Genomic DNA, 12951 nt, shown 5'->3' with positions numbered 1-12951 from the left:
GTGTTGTTTTGTTTATGTTCAGGTCACTGCATGGCTTCCAGGGGGCGCTCTGCTCTGCATGGGTATATCATCTCTGTGAACGAGTATAATGAAAAGTTTGCTGTCATAGAAAAGGTGCCACCACAGCAGAACTTTCTCTTTAGAGCGAAAGTTCCTCTTTCACACTTGTTTTACTTTCTCTGTCTTACCCCTCCCTCCTTCCCCCCTGCCCCCCCCCCCCCCCCCCCATCTCCCTCTGAACTGTTCTAGGCTGACGTCTGAAGTCACTGGAATGGGCACACTCTAATTTCTACCCACACCCCCCCCACACACACACACATCCCCCAGTGCATCACATGACTTCTCCCCCCAAATATTAAGTGACTTTTGAAATCGTATCGTTTCCAGTATTTCCCAGTAAAGACCAGTATCTGCACTGTTCCACCTGCTGTATCTGAAACACTGCTGTCTCTGATTCTGAAAGGTCACTTTGATTTCTCACACGTTTTGTTTCACCTCATGTTTTCACATCACGTCACGTTTTTGCCCTGCAGGCGCCTGAGAGTTTATGCAAAGATCGGTGTCACGTTTGAAACCGAGGTTTTTCCCTCCTCCATCACACGCTTACACGTTATATAAGACCAGTAAAGAGATTCAACACGAATCGTCAACAAGCCACGATTTAACCAGATATTTTGTATTTCACGCTGATTTCACGAGTGGTGAAATGGGTGTTTTACTGTGTGCCTGTAGACATTTGCCTGTTTGACTCTTGTGATGATCTGCACTCTAGATTGTTCTGCATGATGTACTTCAGATTCACTTTGACATTAAATGTGTGAAAACGGAGAGAGAGGGATATGGAACAAACCATGAACAGTCTGCATATGACCTGGACTGGTCCAGTGTGATATTACTGTACCTTCTGGGTAAAAGCCAGTAAAGATCCACTCTACTGCACAATTATCATTCTTTTCATGACTTTCACGACACAAAGATTAGATAAATAATACGACTGCAGCAAAGAGTGAAATTCAACTGCATGTTAGCGATTTTGCCGCATTTTTATTCACCTGTATTCCAATCACACGTACTGGTTTGTTACTTATTTATCTCAAAGCGACTAAGTAGCAGATGCATGGCCTGGGAATCATCCATGGAATATATTTGCGCTCATGTTTAGCGAGTGCGATTCCCAGTTTGTGTCCAAAGGGCTTAAGAGCTCCTGGGCAGCCAGACTCTCATTTGTCAATCACATGTATTTTTCAGCTCCTTCCTCGAAGAAGCTCATTACAGTTTGGAAGTCACCAAATCACTGCAGGCACTGAAGAGGTTGTGGGTTTTCTGTTTGTCATGTAGAAAACATACCTGCACTCGTTACTGGCTTTGCAGATATTCTCTACATATATATTTGTACGACTCTCTGCATTGGTCATCCACTGTAAAGCCCGGGCCATGCTGGGTGTGTGAGGGGATGGTTCACCACAGTCTACATGTCACGAGCATCTCTACAGTTACCCTGTCGCTCTTCTGCATGGTCAGAGGCCGACTCAAGATCCAGTTGGTCAATCTAAAGCTGAATGTATTTAAAAAAATGTATTTTATCCACCGACATTTATACACTGGGTTAAAAACACTTCAATCAGGTTGAATATGATACTTATCTGAATGTGTTGAATGTCATGAGGTCGGGCAGCTTAGTACTTTTAGTACACTAGATACATACAGTGTTATGTAACATGTTGAATATGAAGCATAAACTTGCAGCAAGAGTTTTCCTGTGTTTCAGGCTATACGATGAAATAGAAGTAAAGTATATCTCCAATAACACTGACACGGCTGGGATTTAATGATTGCAGGTATAACAGATATTTGTACTCCACATTAGCTTAACACACTTGTGCTTTTTGCCCCCCCACACACACACACTCCCCCCACACTCCCCCCAGCCTGGCTCGTCATAACTCCAGCTCTAATTATAGAAAACAACATCTGGGCCTCGCTGTTGGTGTCATCGCGGTTTTTACGCTCAGATACTTGGATTGTGATTAGGTTTGATTACACATGATGACTCTGTAATGTGTCATCATTAAAACAAGGCTGCTTGTGCCACACATCGCTCCAGCTAAACACAATCACATCACACACGTACAAGTCCATACATTAGAACACATCTGGCTGCATCAAGATGTGCTTCAGTTGAGCAATCTGAGGAAAGGCTGATTGAGGGTGTAAAGATTTTTAATAAAAGGAAAAACTTCCAGTTATCTGCAGAGTCTGATCATTGAAGGAGTTTGCAGGTTCGAGGCCAGTTTAGGGATCGTGACCCATTTGCAAACATCTCAGTTGCCTTTTTTCTTTTTTAATTTGTCATATTTCGATCCGTCACGTTCATCTCATCATTTTCATCCACCTCTCCTGTGTTGCTTCTGTAATTTCCAGTGCTATATTAAACAATTTTTTTGTTACTGTGCAAAAATTGTAAAGTTAGCAGCGAGGTGATATAAATAATGCTGTTTGAAGAAATGTGTCAGATCATGTTTATGCTTGATCATTTGCTTTTCTTGGAGATCTGTATTGGATTTATTATTTATGGAGGTTGACTCTGAAATGTTTTGTAAGAAGAAGAGAATAAAGTTTGTTTTTCTTTTCCCTTGACTTCCTGAAGTTTTGTCTTCTTGTTTATTGTGCTGGAGACGTGTCTTCACTATAACAGAATCTACAACATCTTAAATATTTATTTGGCTGAAGTATTTCATTACCTCCCTGACTCATCGCTTTTGTAGATTGTCCAGAGAAAACTGCAAATGAATTCTAAGCAAGGATTTTTACATTTCTTGCTGATAAAATCATGAAAACAAGTGATTTGATATCATTCAGGTCTTTTCCAACTAGGTTTTTCTAATGGGTCCCACCACGTCCTCACTGAACAGACTATAACTCAGGACCAGAATAACCCGGCGGCCAGTTAGTCAACACTTCTTCTCAACTCAACGACCATGAAGTGGAAAAACTAGCTGCGGTAAATCTCTGAAATCTACATTCGAGACAGGTTAATGGAAATTAAGACGCTAACTGATTTAGTTATGTCTGTTTCCCTTGAATCAGCTGTGATTGACTCGTGCACACACAGGCGCTGACGCTGGAAAGACAGTTTTCTTGTAATCCTATAAGGTCTTTCACATATCATCAATATTAATGTCATGCTTTTAAAGGTTTTCGTTTATTTAACCTCAATATCTGACTCAATGAGGGTTTGATTCAGCCACATGGAGACAAATGATGCTCCCATTCCGGTTCATAATTTTAATTTGTGTTATTACTTGAGAAGGTTCACGCTCTCTCACGTTCAGGAAACACTTTCCTCTGTCTGTCCATTGATCGTTGCTCTGATTGGCCACCTGGGTTACTCTCTTCTGATTGGTCAACAGCTTCCAATGCCTGTAAGAAAGGTCGGCCTCCGCTTTGATCTTCCTGCCTTTGATAGGGGGCGTGTCAGGCTAGCTGCTATGTTTGCGTTATGCAAATGAGGAGGACGTGACATCATGATGCCCCTGGAGGATCAGCTGGACGACTGACGAGGCGTTTCAGGAGCTTAACAAGGAGAACTCACCTTTTTTCATCCACCTCTCTTGTGTTGCTTCTGTAATTTTTAGTGCTTACATTAAAAAAACTTTTTTGTTATTGTGCTTTTAGATCAGCAAAAATTGTAAAGTTATCAGCGAGCTGATATAAATAATGCTGTTTGAAGAAATGTGTCAGATCATGTTTAAACTTGGACTATGGGCAGAGAAGGTCTCTGGTTTGTCTCTGGTTCGACTCCACGGAGAGACAACAAAATACGAACCTGGATTGATCTGTCCAAAAATCCAAGAGTCTCCCTACCCTGTCTAGTGCCCCTGAGCAAGGCACCTTACTCCCCCAACATCTGCTCCCCGAGCGCCGTACGTGGTCGCTCACTGCTCTGTGTGTCCTGCACCAGATGGGTCAAAAGCAGAAGTTAAATTTCCCTACCTTCATGAGTGTTCCTTTGCATGTCTGTGCATGTGTTTGGGACTAATAAATGCATCTTAATCTTAATCTTAATCTTAATCACGTCCTTACTAAACTGACTATAACTCACTGTAGGACCAGAATAACCCGGCGGCCAGTTAGTCAACACTTCTACTCAACTCAACGACCATAAAGTGGAGAAACTAGCTGCGGTAAATCTCTGAAATCTACATTCGAGACAGGTTAATGGAAATTAAGACGCTAACTGATTTAGTTATGTCTGTTTCCCTTGAATCAGCTGTGATTGAGTCGTGCACACACAGGCGCTGACGCGGGAACGGCAGTTTTCTTGTAATCCTATAAGGTCTTTCACATATCATCAATATTAATGTCATGCTTTTAAAGGTTTTTGTTTATTTAGCCTCGATATCTGACTCAATGAGGGTTTGATTCAGCCACATGGAGACAAATGATGCTCACATTCAGGTTCATCTTTTTAAATTGTGTTTTTATTTGAGAAGGTTAACGCTCTCTCACGTTCAGGAAACACTTTCCTCAGTCTGTCCATTGATCGATGCTCTGATTGGCCACCTGGGTTAGTCTCTTCTGATTGGTCAACAGCTTCCAATGCCTGTAAGAAAGGTCGGCCTCCGCTTTGATCTTCCTGCCTTTGATAGGGGGCGTGTCAGGCTATCTGGTATGTTTGCGTTATGCACATGAGGAGGACGTGACATCATGATGCCCCTGGAGGATCAGCTGGACGACTGACGAGGCGTTTCAGGAGCTTAACGAGGAGAAACTCACCTGATCGTTGTCTTTGGGCTTTTTAATGCTGCAGACATTTTACATACACAAAAACCCTAGAAAGTAGAAAGTATATAAACTATATATTATCTTCCCTTTGATGCCATATCGCAGTCAATTGTCCTTGTCTCTGCTTTTCTACACTATAATACTGTATAATTTACTACACTACAATTTAAATCCTATTGTTTAACAGATTTCTCAGGAATGGCCTCAGTCCCAAAGCAAAGTGCAGCTGAGGCTAAACGGCTCAATGGATCTAACACTTGCAGTGTCTCACATCTAAATGAGTGGGTTCTGGTAACTGGACGCCCACAGGGGACATCTTCAGCCATTAGGCCTGTTGCAAATTAACTCTGTTCCTCCCGGGGGGGGACTAGAGGTCACCTTATATGCAGCTCAGTCATCGGTCGACACCAAATCTTTGGTGGCTGCCCAGTTCTCGAGCAGCTTGTGATTTCTCTCCCAAAGTCCCAGATTGATTTAGCAGCTCATTCACCGTGTGAGGAGAAGGAGAGATTATCCTCGTGCCAAACAAATGACAACCTTGGCAGCAGAAAGGGTACGACTCAAATTATTGGAAAACTTCAAAACTTCAAAGCACGTTGTGTTTTTTGCAACATTCATTAACTTCATCGAGGAAGAGATGGCCTCATGTATGTGAACTTTTCCTTTTAGTCATATCACTGCAACTACTGTAAGAATAAGGTTCAATAAAAATATTGAATATGATTAAATCATCAACTTTTACATTAAATATCAATCTATCAGTTATATGCTTATTTTCAAGCACTAAACTTGAACGATGTTGTTTCTTTTGTTACATAATTTAAATTAAGTTGTGTTTTTACTGATATATATACTGGAATTATATCTACATTTTGTCAGCGTGTTATAGCTGCAGCCCAGTGGCTTAGAATGAACTGCTTCTCCACATATGAATAACAGAGAGAGACTCATCATGGAGATTAATTGGAGTGTTTAATTTATTCTGTAATTAACAGCTGATGTGACACAATCTGCTTTCCCCCTGTTGTGTTAGCTCCTCTGCATCTGGCGCTCGGTGAGGGAAACACTCAGTTGTGTGTGAGTGTGTGTGTGTGTGTGTGTGTGTGTGGTGTGGTGGGGGGGGGGGGGGGCTCTGCAGCTTGGTGAGATCAGATGTTTGATTTTCGATGGAATGAGGAGCAGCAGCTGCCCGGAGCAGATTGTTGAAGACGGTTTTAGTGAATCACCGCTGACAGGCTCTCGAGGAACACACTTAAAATCCTCGGTCTACTTTCACCAGTGGAACAAAGAAACACTCGTAAAGTTCACGTCTCATTGTTGTTGGCTTGTTCATCTGGTGGTTGTAGAACTATAGAGCAGGGAGCCAGTTATTAATTATTATTTATTCATGTCACTGATCAAATTTTTTTGTTACAGTTTTTCTAATACAGTAGAAACAGTTCACAGTGATTTCATCTGTCCCCGGCCAAATTCAGCGGTTGATTACTATAACCATATTGTGTTGCTTCTGTGTGATCGTCCCAGAACTTGAGGGAAATGTAACGGTGGTTTTAAAGATAAGGGTGATATCACATTGTACACACACACAAAAACACACAAACACACACTTCTCTCTCTCTCTCTCTGGCTGACTGGCACACACACACAAGCAGAGAAACACACACAGACTCAGCTGACGTCTCTGACCGGCTACAGTTAAAACATTGATCACATAATGAACAATACTTTTATTAAATCTTTCTTCATAGCTGCGTTCAAGCTCTCCCACTGACACCCAAACAGACACACAAATTCACACAAACACACACACACACACACACATATAGAGAGACATAGTTCAAGTGAAGATATTGATTATATCTGCTTGAAGGTTTCTTCTATCATGGTCTCAAGCACCTTTCAGCTGGATCACTTCCAATTGCACAAAAAGCTAATTTCCCTTGGACATTAGCTATGAATGCAGGTGAGATGTTTGAACACTAATGCTCACATCATTGACGTCCTCCTGAGGATTTGAACATCACCACCAATTTCCACTGACAACAAAGGGCTTCTCCATTCGACCCGTCTATAATTAAAACCAGTCTGAGATCGATGCTCCCATCTCACTTCGCTTAAAGGCCTTTAGCATGTTATGCAAGTGGCTGTCATCAATGCAGTGTCAATACAACCACAGGTCAGGGACAAGGCAGGAGGAACCCGACAGTACACAGAGGAAGTCGCCTGTATTAAGAAGATCTCAGGGTCAAACGGCCGAGTGAATCCTCTTCATCTTCTTCTTCATTACGTTACATATTTCTCTCCAGCAATTTGAACTTTTAATCTTTTGAAAGAGTCGACGCAGTCCTGTAAGTCGTCTTGGAGAAAATTGCATGGCCTGCTGGGCAGGAAGTGAATCCACCTGTGGGTTTGGTTTGGTTGTTAACTGGAGGTGGAGGTTTTATCTTTCATAAAGGTAATTTACCTTATGAATCATACATGCACGTGTGTGAGGCTCTGGGGCCACATGGGTCTGTCTGCACAGTTTCTTCCAGTGCATTTACAACCAGATGCTAAGCCTCCACTTACTTTAATTATATAATTAAATATAATTATATACCAATGATTGATATAATGATATAAAATAATCATTGGGTATATGAAATGTAGTTTGTAAGGAGGCCCATTTCGTAGCTTGTTCCAGTTCCTGTCTTTACTTGGACATAATGTTGTTTTTAAAGTTAAAGGGATGGTTCAGAGGAATATAACAATTCTCTCCTTATCCACTCTCCACTCTGCTGAGGGAGGAGTGGGTGAAGGGTTTGATTCCACAAGCACTTTTACAGATTCAGGGGTAAACAGCGCTGCAGCCAAAACCAAAACAACTGAAGTACCACGAGGACTGATTCTTTACACGTAAAAGAAACAACAGTAAACAGAAAACATGTAGGAATGAGTCATGAAAACGTCTCAGTGTTTTCCAGTGGATCATCTGCACATTATCCACTCTGAACACCATTTTGTTGATTTTCGATTTTTCTCTTTCAAATTAGTAAAATCTAATTTCATGCCAGAGCTGACAGTGTATTGATTAACTAGCCCCCTGCTGCTCTCAATGAATCTGTCTGTCTCTCTCTCACACACACACACACACACACATCGACAACACACCCGTCCGCCTTTGGAGTTGTTAAGTAAAACATTGCATTGCTCTGTTCACAGTAATGATGTTTATTTGCATATAGAGCAGGGAAGTAAAATGTTAGAAAGAGCTGATAAGTATTTCCTGCAAAGTTTTGAAGTTGAAATGAAGGTGATATTTTCCAGGAGGTTTTTGGTTTTTGCTTCTTTAATCTTCCATCTGGACTCAACACAGTTTGTTTTTATTACCCCACCACAGAGAAGCTCTTGTCCAAAGAAATCGGCTCTAACTTTCCATTAATAAAAGATATAAAAGGAAACCAATCTTTTGTTTCCGTTGCAAGAAAACATCACACATTCATCTCCATCTGAGGTTAATATTAATACATATAAACTAATATATTATGCATTCCTAATTACTATGATGGACAATGTGCACTGAAAACTCATCCATGAAAGAATGGGCTCACAAGTCTGTGCTTCTTTCATGAAACAGGGTTTGCTTGCTTTCCTCATTCCTCCTGTTCATACAGGAGGAATCCACACCACAAGTTGAGCTGAGCATCGTTAATGAAATAAGAGAATAATATGGTTGAATGGCTGATGGTAAATAATGTTCTCCTTCCGGCCGTGTGTCACAACAATCTGCGTGTTACTCCGCGTCCTCCTGTCACACAGACAGCTCGTAACGTGTCACAGCTGCTGATCAGACGCCCCCCCCCCCCCCCCCCCCCGCTGCCTTGCCCACTGCGACAGAGTAAACATAACTGTGATGAATGGTTTCAAACTGCTGCCTCTCATCAGCACCCTGACCCACTTCCACAGAGATGAATTCACTTTGTCTGAGGAAAAGACCAAAGTGATGCACATGACTGAGCAGGTAGGCGACAGGAGGTGGAGGCAGCTGAGCTGAGTGATGTGTCAGCAAATTCCATCGCACTCCGAGATTCATTACAGGGGCATGTGGACAGGACGCTGGGGAGAGGCCTCCTGGACAGACACTCTCTGTCTCCTAAGTAAACTCTTCCTCCACAACACACACACACTGTCAGTGTCACAACTGGGGGGGGTGGGCGGGGGGGGGGGGGGGGGGGTCTCCCTAAGTTGGATGAATGTGTTTTGTGTTGGGAGCTGCTATTAGTCCTCAAAGGGGCAATTACAGGCCTGGACCAGTCAAATTAGTCCTAAATCCTGTTTTATAGAAATAGATGGCGATCATTAGAAACTTCAGCAGGGTGTTAATCGTTGGAAGAATGTGGAGAGATGTCATCTTATTCCCAGTGTACCCAGTCCACAGCTTCATACTCCCAATACAGCATTTTGGGTCAAAACTTATTGTGACAGGAACAAAAACTAGGTCAGACAGAGAGGAAACTCATCCGAGGCCTCGTTAATTACAACGCATTGACACAGAGACAAACCTGTTGCTGCTGTTCATCGAGATGAATGGATGCGTTTACCTGCATCTCACCCGGATCCAGATTTTCCCTGCTTGCTCCTTTAAATTCATTAAGCAAGGTTAGGGCAAGCTGCCGATGTGGAAAGCCTCATCTCTCCGGCAGCATGTTGCAGGATGTTATTTCTACTGCTCTCGCAACAGCTGCTCTCCAAATCCCTGACCTTGGCTTTCTTTTTACCCGAGTGTCACAGTCCTAACATTTTCTAAAACAGTGGGTGTGTTTGTGTTTGTGTGTATTTTGTCAGACTGAAACCACCTGATCCTTTGTGAGGTGCGGCAAGTATGAAATTAACGTGTGAAGGTCCGGCAGCGTTCGTGTGAGATATATTTTAAGATTAAATTCCTCCCTCCCTGCAGCTGCTTGTGTTGTCTCGGGTCAAGCTCCTCTATTCAATATCCTTGAGCTAATTCGTTCTAATTTAGCATATAAGCAGCTGCTGATGTCGCCCTATGTTGGGACCGAGTGAATGATGGATCAGTGGTTATTAGTGGTCATGAGTGGTGGATGAAGGAGGGAGCGGAGCGGAGTGATGCTGCAGTCAGAGGCAGTAAACACAGCGTTGATAGTGGTTTAGTCAGAAAGGCTCTTTGTGCCTCCTTCCCAATATAATGGTTCCCAGTTTGGCCTGCCATCAGTGTGTGGGTGTTGTTATGGGTCCGGCCTGCACCCTGACACATTTAACAGCGTTGACTAACTCTATTATTTTTGAATCTTTATTTACGGACCATCAACAGTTTAATGGCTTTCATTCTCTTTAGTCGTATAGTTTTGTTATAATTTATTTGTTGTTTAATTCCTAACGGGCGCTTAAAAGTTTCCAAGCCGCCCGGTGCTATGACTGCACCTGAGTGTGGAGCCTGTGGATTGTCTGTCAAGTTGTGTTTAAAGGAAACTAATTTAACTTCACTTGAACGTTGTACGAACCTGCGGAAATGTAATTACACAAGCAAGATACTTCATTTGGCTCACTGCATGACAGCCAGGACTTAGCTCTGCTGTATGGAGCAGATAGGTGAATTTAGAAAGTTCACACGCTCTTATCTAAACACTCACTCAGACAATGTAACCACCATTAGAAAAACACAAAGACCAGGAGGAAGGTTGCATCTTCCTTCGGCCAAGCTGTATCTGCAGCCTTGTTATTTAGATGTCAACGTGTGGACTGAAATCTCACCACTGATCCCAGAAATGTCCCCGAACAAACTCCACCAGTGGTTGACAACTGGCTGTCAATAATATCTGACACACCAAACCGTTTTGAGGATTTGATATTTTTATTTTTGCCATAACGGACATGGACATGTGCTGATCTCCTAATGGATACATTCATCGTGCTGAAATACAGAGCTTTTATTTTGAAAAGTTCTGAACTTGGCTCTATAGATTTTGTCGATTCCTCTCAAATGCATTTTTTAAATCTACACCTGTAACGTAAGTCATTCAAACTCATATATAAACCACACTCATGAACAGAGACAAAACCAGCTCAGTTTTATTTTTTACCAAAAATATTTATAGTCAAATCTGTGCAACTGAACACAAAGGTTTCATTCGTGATGAACCAGGTATCATAAATTACACAAAGTTTTCTATCTAAAAGTTATATATCTTTTTCAGCCTCCACATCAGATTGTGGTTTGAACATGAACTGTCTGTGACTTATTCTGCCATTTGAGTCGATCGTTTGGAAACCCGACACGGAACAATAAATGATAAACTAATGGAGAAAAGCAGGAGCAATGTCCTCGGAATTATTATGTTCATCAGAAATTAAAATGAATACATTTATTCTCTGAAGGCCGATTCACTTTACTTTAAAGTAAAGTATATTCTCTTATGATTATAAAATACTTTCCTTATAATCTAATTCAATCTTCTTAATTAAAATGTTTTTGTACACAAAATAACTCATCTATGAGGAAAGTTTAAAGCCTTCGTTATATAAGCACTTCATTATATCTGTTTTGCAGTGTAGGTTAAAATCCCCACCTCCTCCATGTTAGTGGATGAGACATGGCACCAATTAACTCAAAGTACACATTATGTAAATTTAGTCAAAGATGCATTCTGTCACCTGAGGTAGTTCTTATCACACTGACGTATCCTCCACTGCTCATGTTTCATGTTAGTTATTTGATTGACAGCTGATACTCTGCTGTGACTACGTGTATCGGCAGCATCTTGATACCGCGGTCAGAGTCGGTTTCCGCCATGTTCTGGCTTCATGTCGGGATAGTGGGAGGAAGTAGAGATGCACCATCCATCTTAACTGACAGTCCATGGTGATAACAAGGTCTGTGAGAGCAGCGACTCAGCAACAAAACAGTAAACAAAAACAAAAGAATGACACATAATCATAAGAAATTACAAACATCACTGGGATGTTTGTAATTTCCTTTTGGTCTCTTTACAGCAGCTCTGTCATCTGACCACCTGAAACGCTGCTGCTGAGGATATCATTACTCTCACCAGGCAATTCTCCACTGGGTTAATGGAATGTGGTGGGATCATTATACACAGACACACACATATATGTATGTGTGTGTCTGTGTGTGTGTGTGTTTATAAAGTGGATGAATATGCCCCCATATGGCTTGAGGGGTCACTGAATGGTGGGATTTGGAAATTATGGGAATAATATGCTGTGGCCTTCACCACATGAGCAAAACAACAAATTAGTTCAGGGACTGTATATACATATGTACATATATATATATATATATATATATATATATGTACATATATGTGTGTGTGTGTGTGTGTGTGTGTGTGTGTGTGTCTGTCTTTCTTTTGTATGTGAAGATCTCGTGAACCATTCATCTTATCAGCTTCACACTTATTATGTGTCTTACTTGTGGTCCAGGAAAGTGCAGTTTTGAATTCCGGGCGAATTAGATGCTAAATATGTTAAATTTTAATACATTTTTAAACCTATGAGGGGTCATATCTCTGGCAATTTGTCTTCAAAATAAAAGCAAAACAGTCGTTTTGTTACTGGTGCTTTATGTCGAGCTGAATAACAGAGCTTTTATTTTGACATCTTCTGAACTTGGGTCTGAAGATTGTGTTGGTTGATTGACAGACTGCGAAAAGCAATGTATGAAAAAATAACAGCAGTTAAGTTAATCATTCAAACTTATACACAAGCCACATCTGTGACAGTAATACAGAAAATTTACAATAATTAAAAACTACTTAACTACTAAATCTACCATGCAGATAAACCAGGAAAGATGAACACAATGTTTTTGTTAATTCACTCTTCACCATAGATTTATATATAGATTGTTTTATAAAGAGCTCTGCTCTAAAACACTAAAAAGTGACAGTATATATACAACACTAGACTAGTGTTATATTCTTTGACATCACTTTTGAGCAGTTCAGTACTTCGTGCCACACTGGGGGTTCGACGAGGGACTGGTCCCATTAAAAACTCGCCCTCCTCTCTTGATCAGAAGGGCGCCTGGGAGCATCTGACCTACATTTGAATCATATGGGGAGGAGCAAATGGAATTGGAGGGGTCGGTTAAACTCACTTTTCTAAACTTACATTCGCTCTGTTTTGTAACCTGCACTAAATTGT

General features: G+C 41.4%; 1 protein-coding gene across 1 annotated transcript in view; it reads left to right on the top strand.

Annotated features, from left to right (window-relative positions):
• pcbp3 (poly(rC) binding protein 3) overlaps nucleotides 1-2637 on the top strand; it is a 53295-nt gene extending 50658 nt beyond the window's left edge. Inside the window, exon 17 of the mRNA XM_062403376.1 lies at nucleotides 250-2637. Coding sequence (XP_062259360.1) covers nucleotides 250-286 — 37 coding nt within the window. The 3' untranslated portion in view covers nucleotides 287-2637. The remainder of the gene's footprint in view (nucleotides 1-249) is intronic.
• Nucleotides 2638-12951: the final 10314 nt, after the last annotated feature.

Source organism: Platichthys flesus, chromosome 13 (assembly GCF_949316205.1).
Source record: "Platichthys flesus chromosome 13, fPlaFle2.1, whole genome shotgun sequence".
In the NCBI taxonomy this organism is placed as follows: domain Eukaryota; kingdom Metazoa; phylum Chordata; class Actinopteri; order Pleuronectiformes; family Pleuronectidae; genus Platichthys; species Platichthys flesus.
The sequence above is the reverse complement of the archived record's forward strand: the minus strand, read 5'-3'. Positions and strand labels throughout refer to the sequence as shown.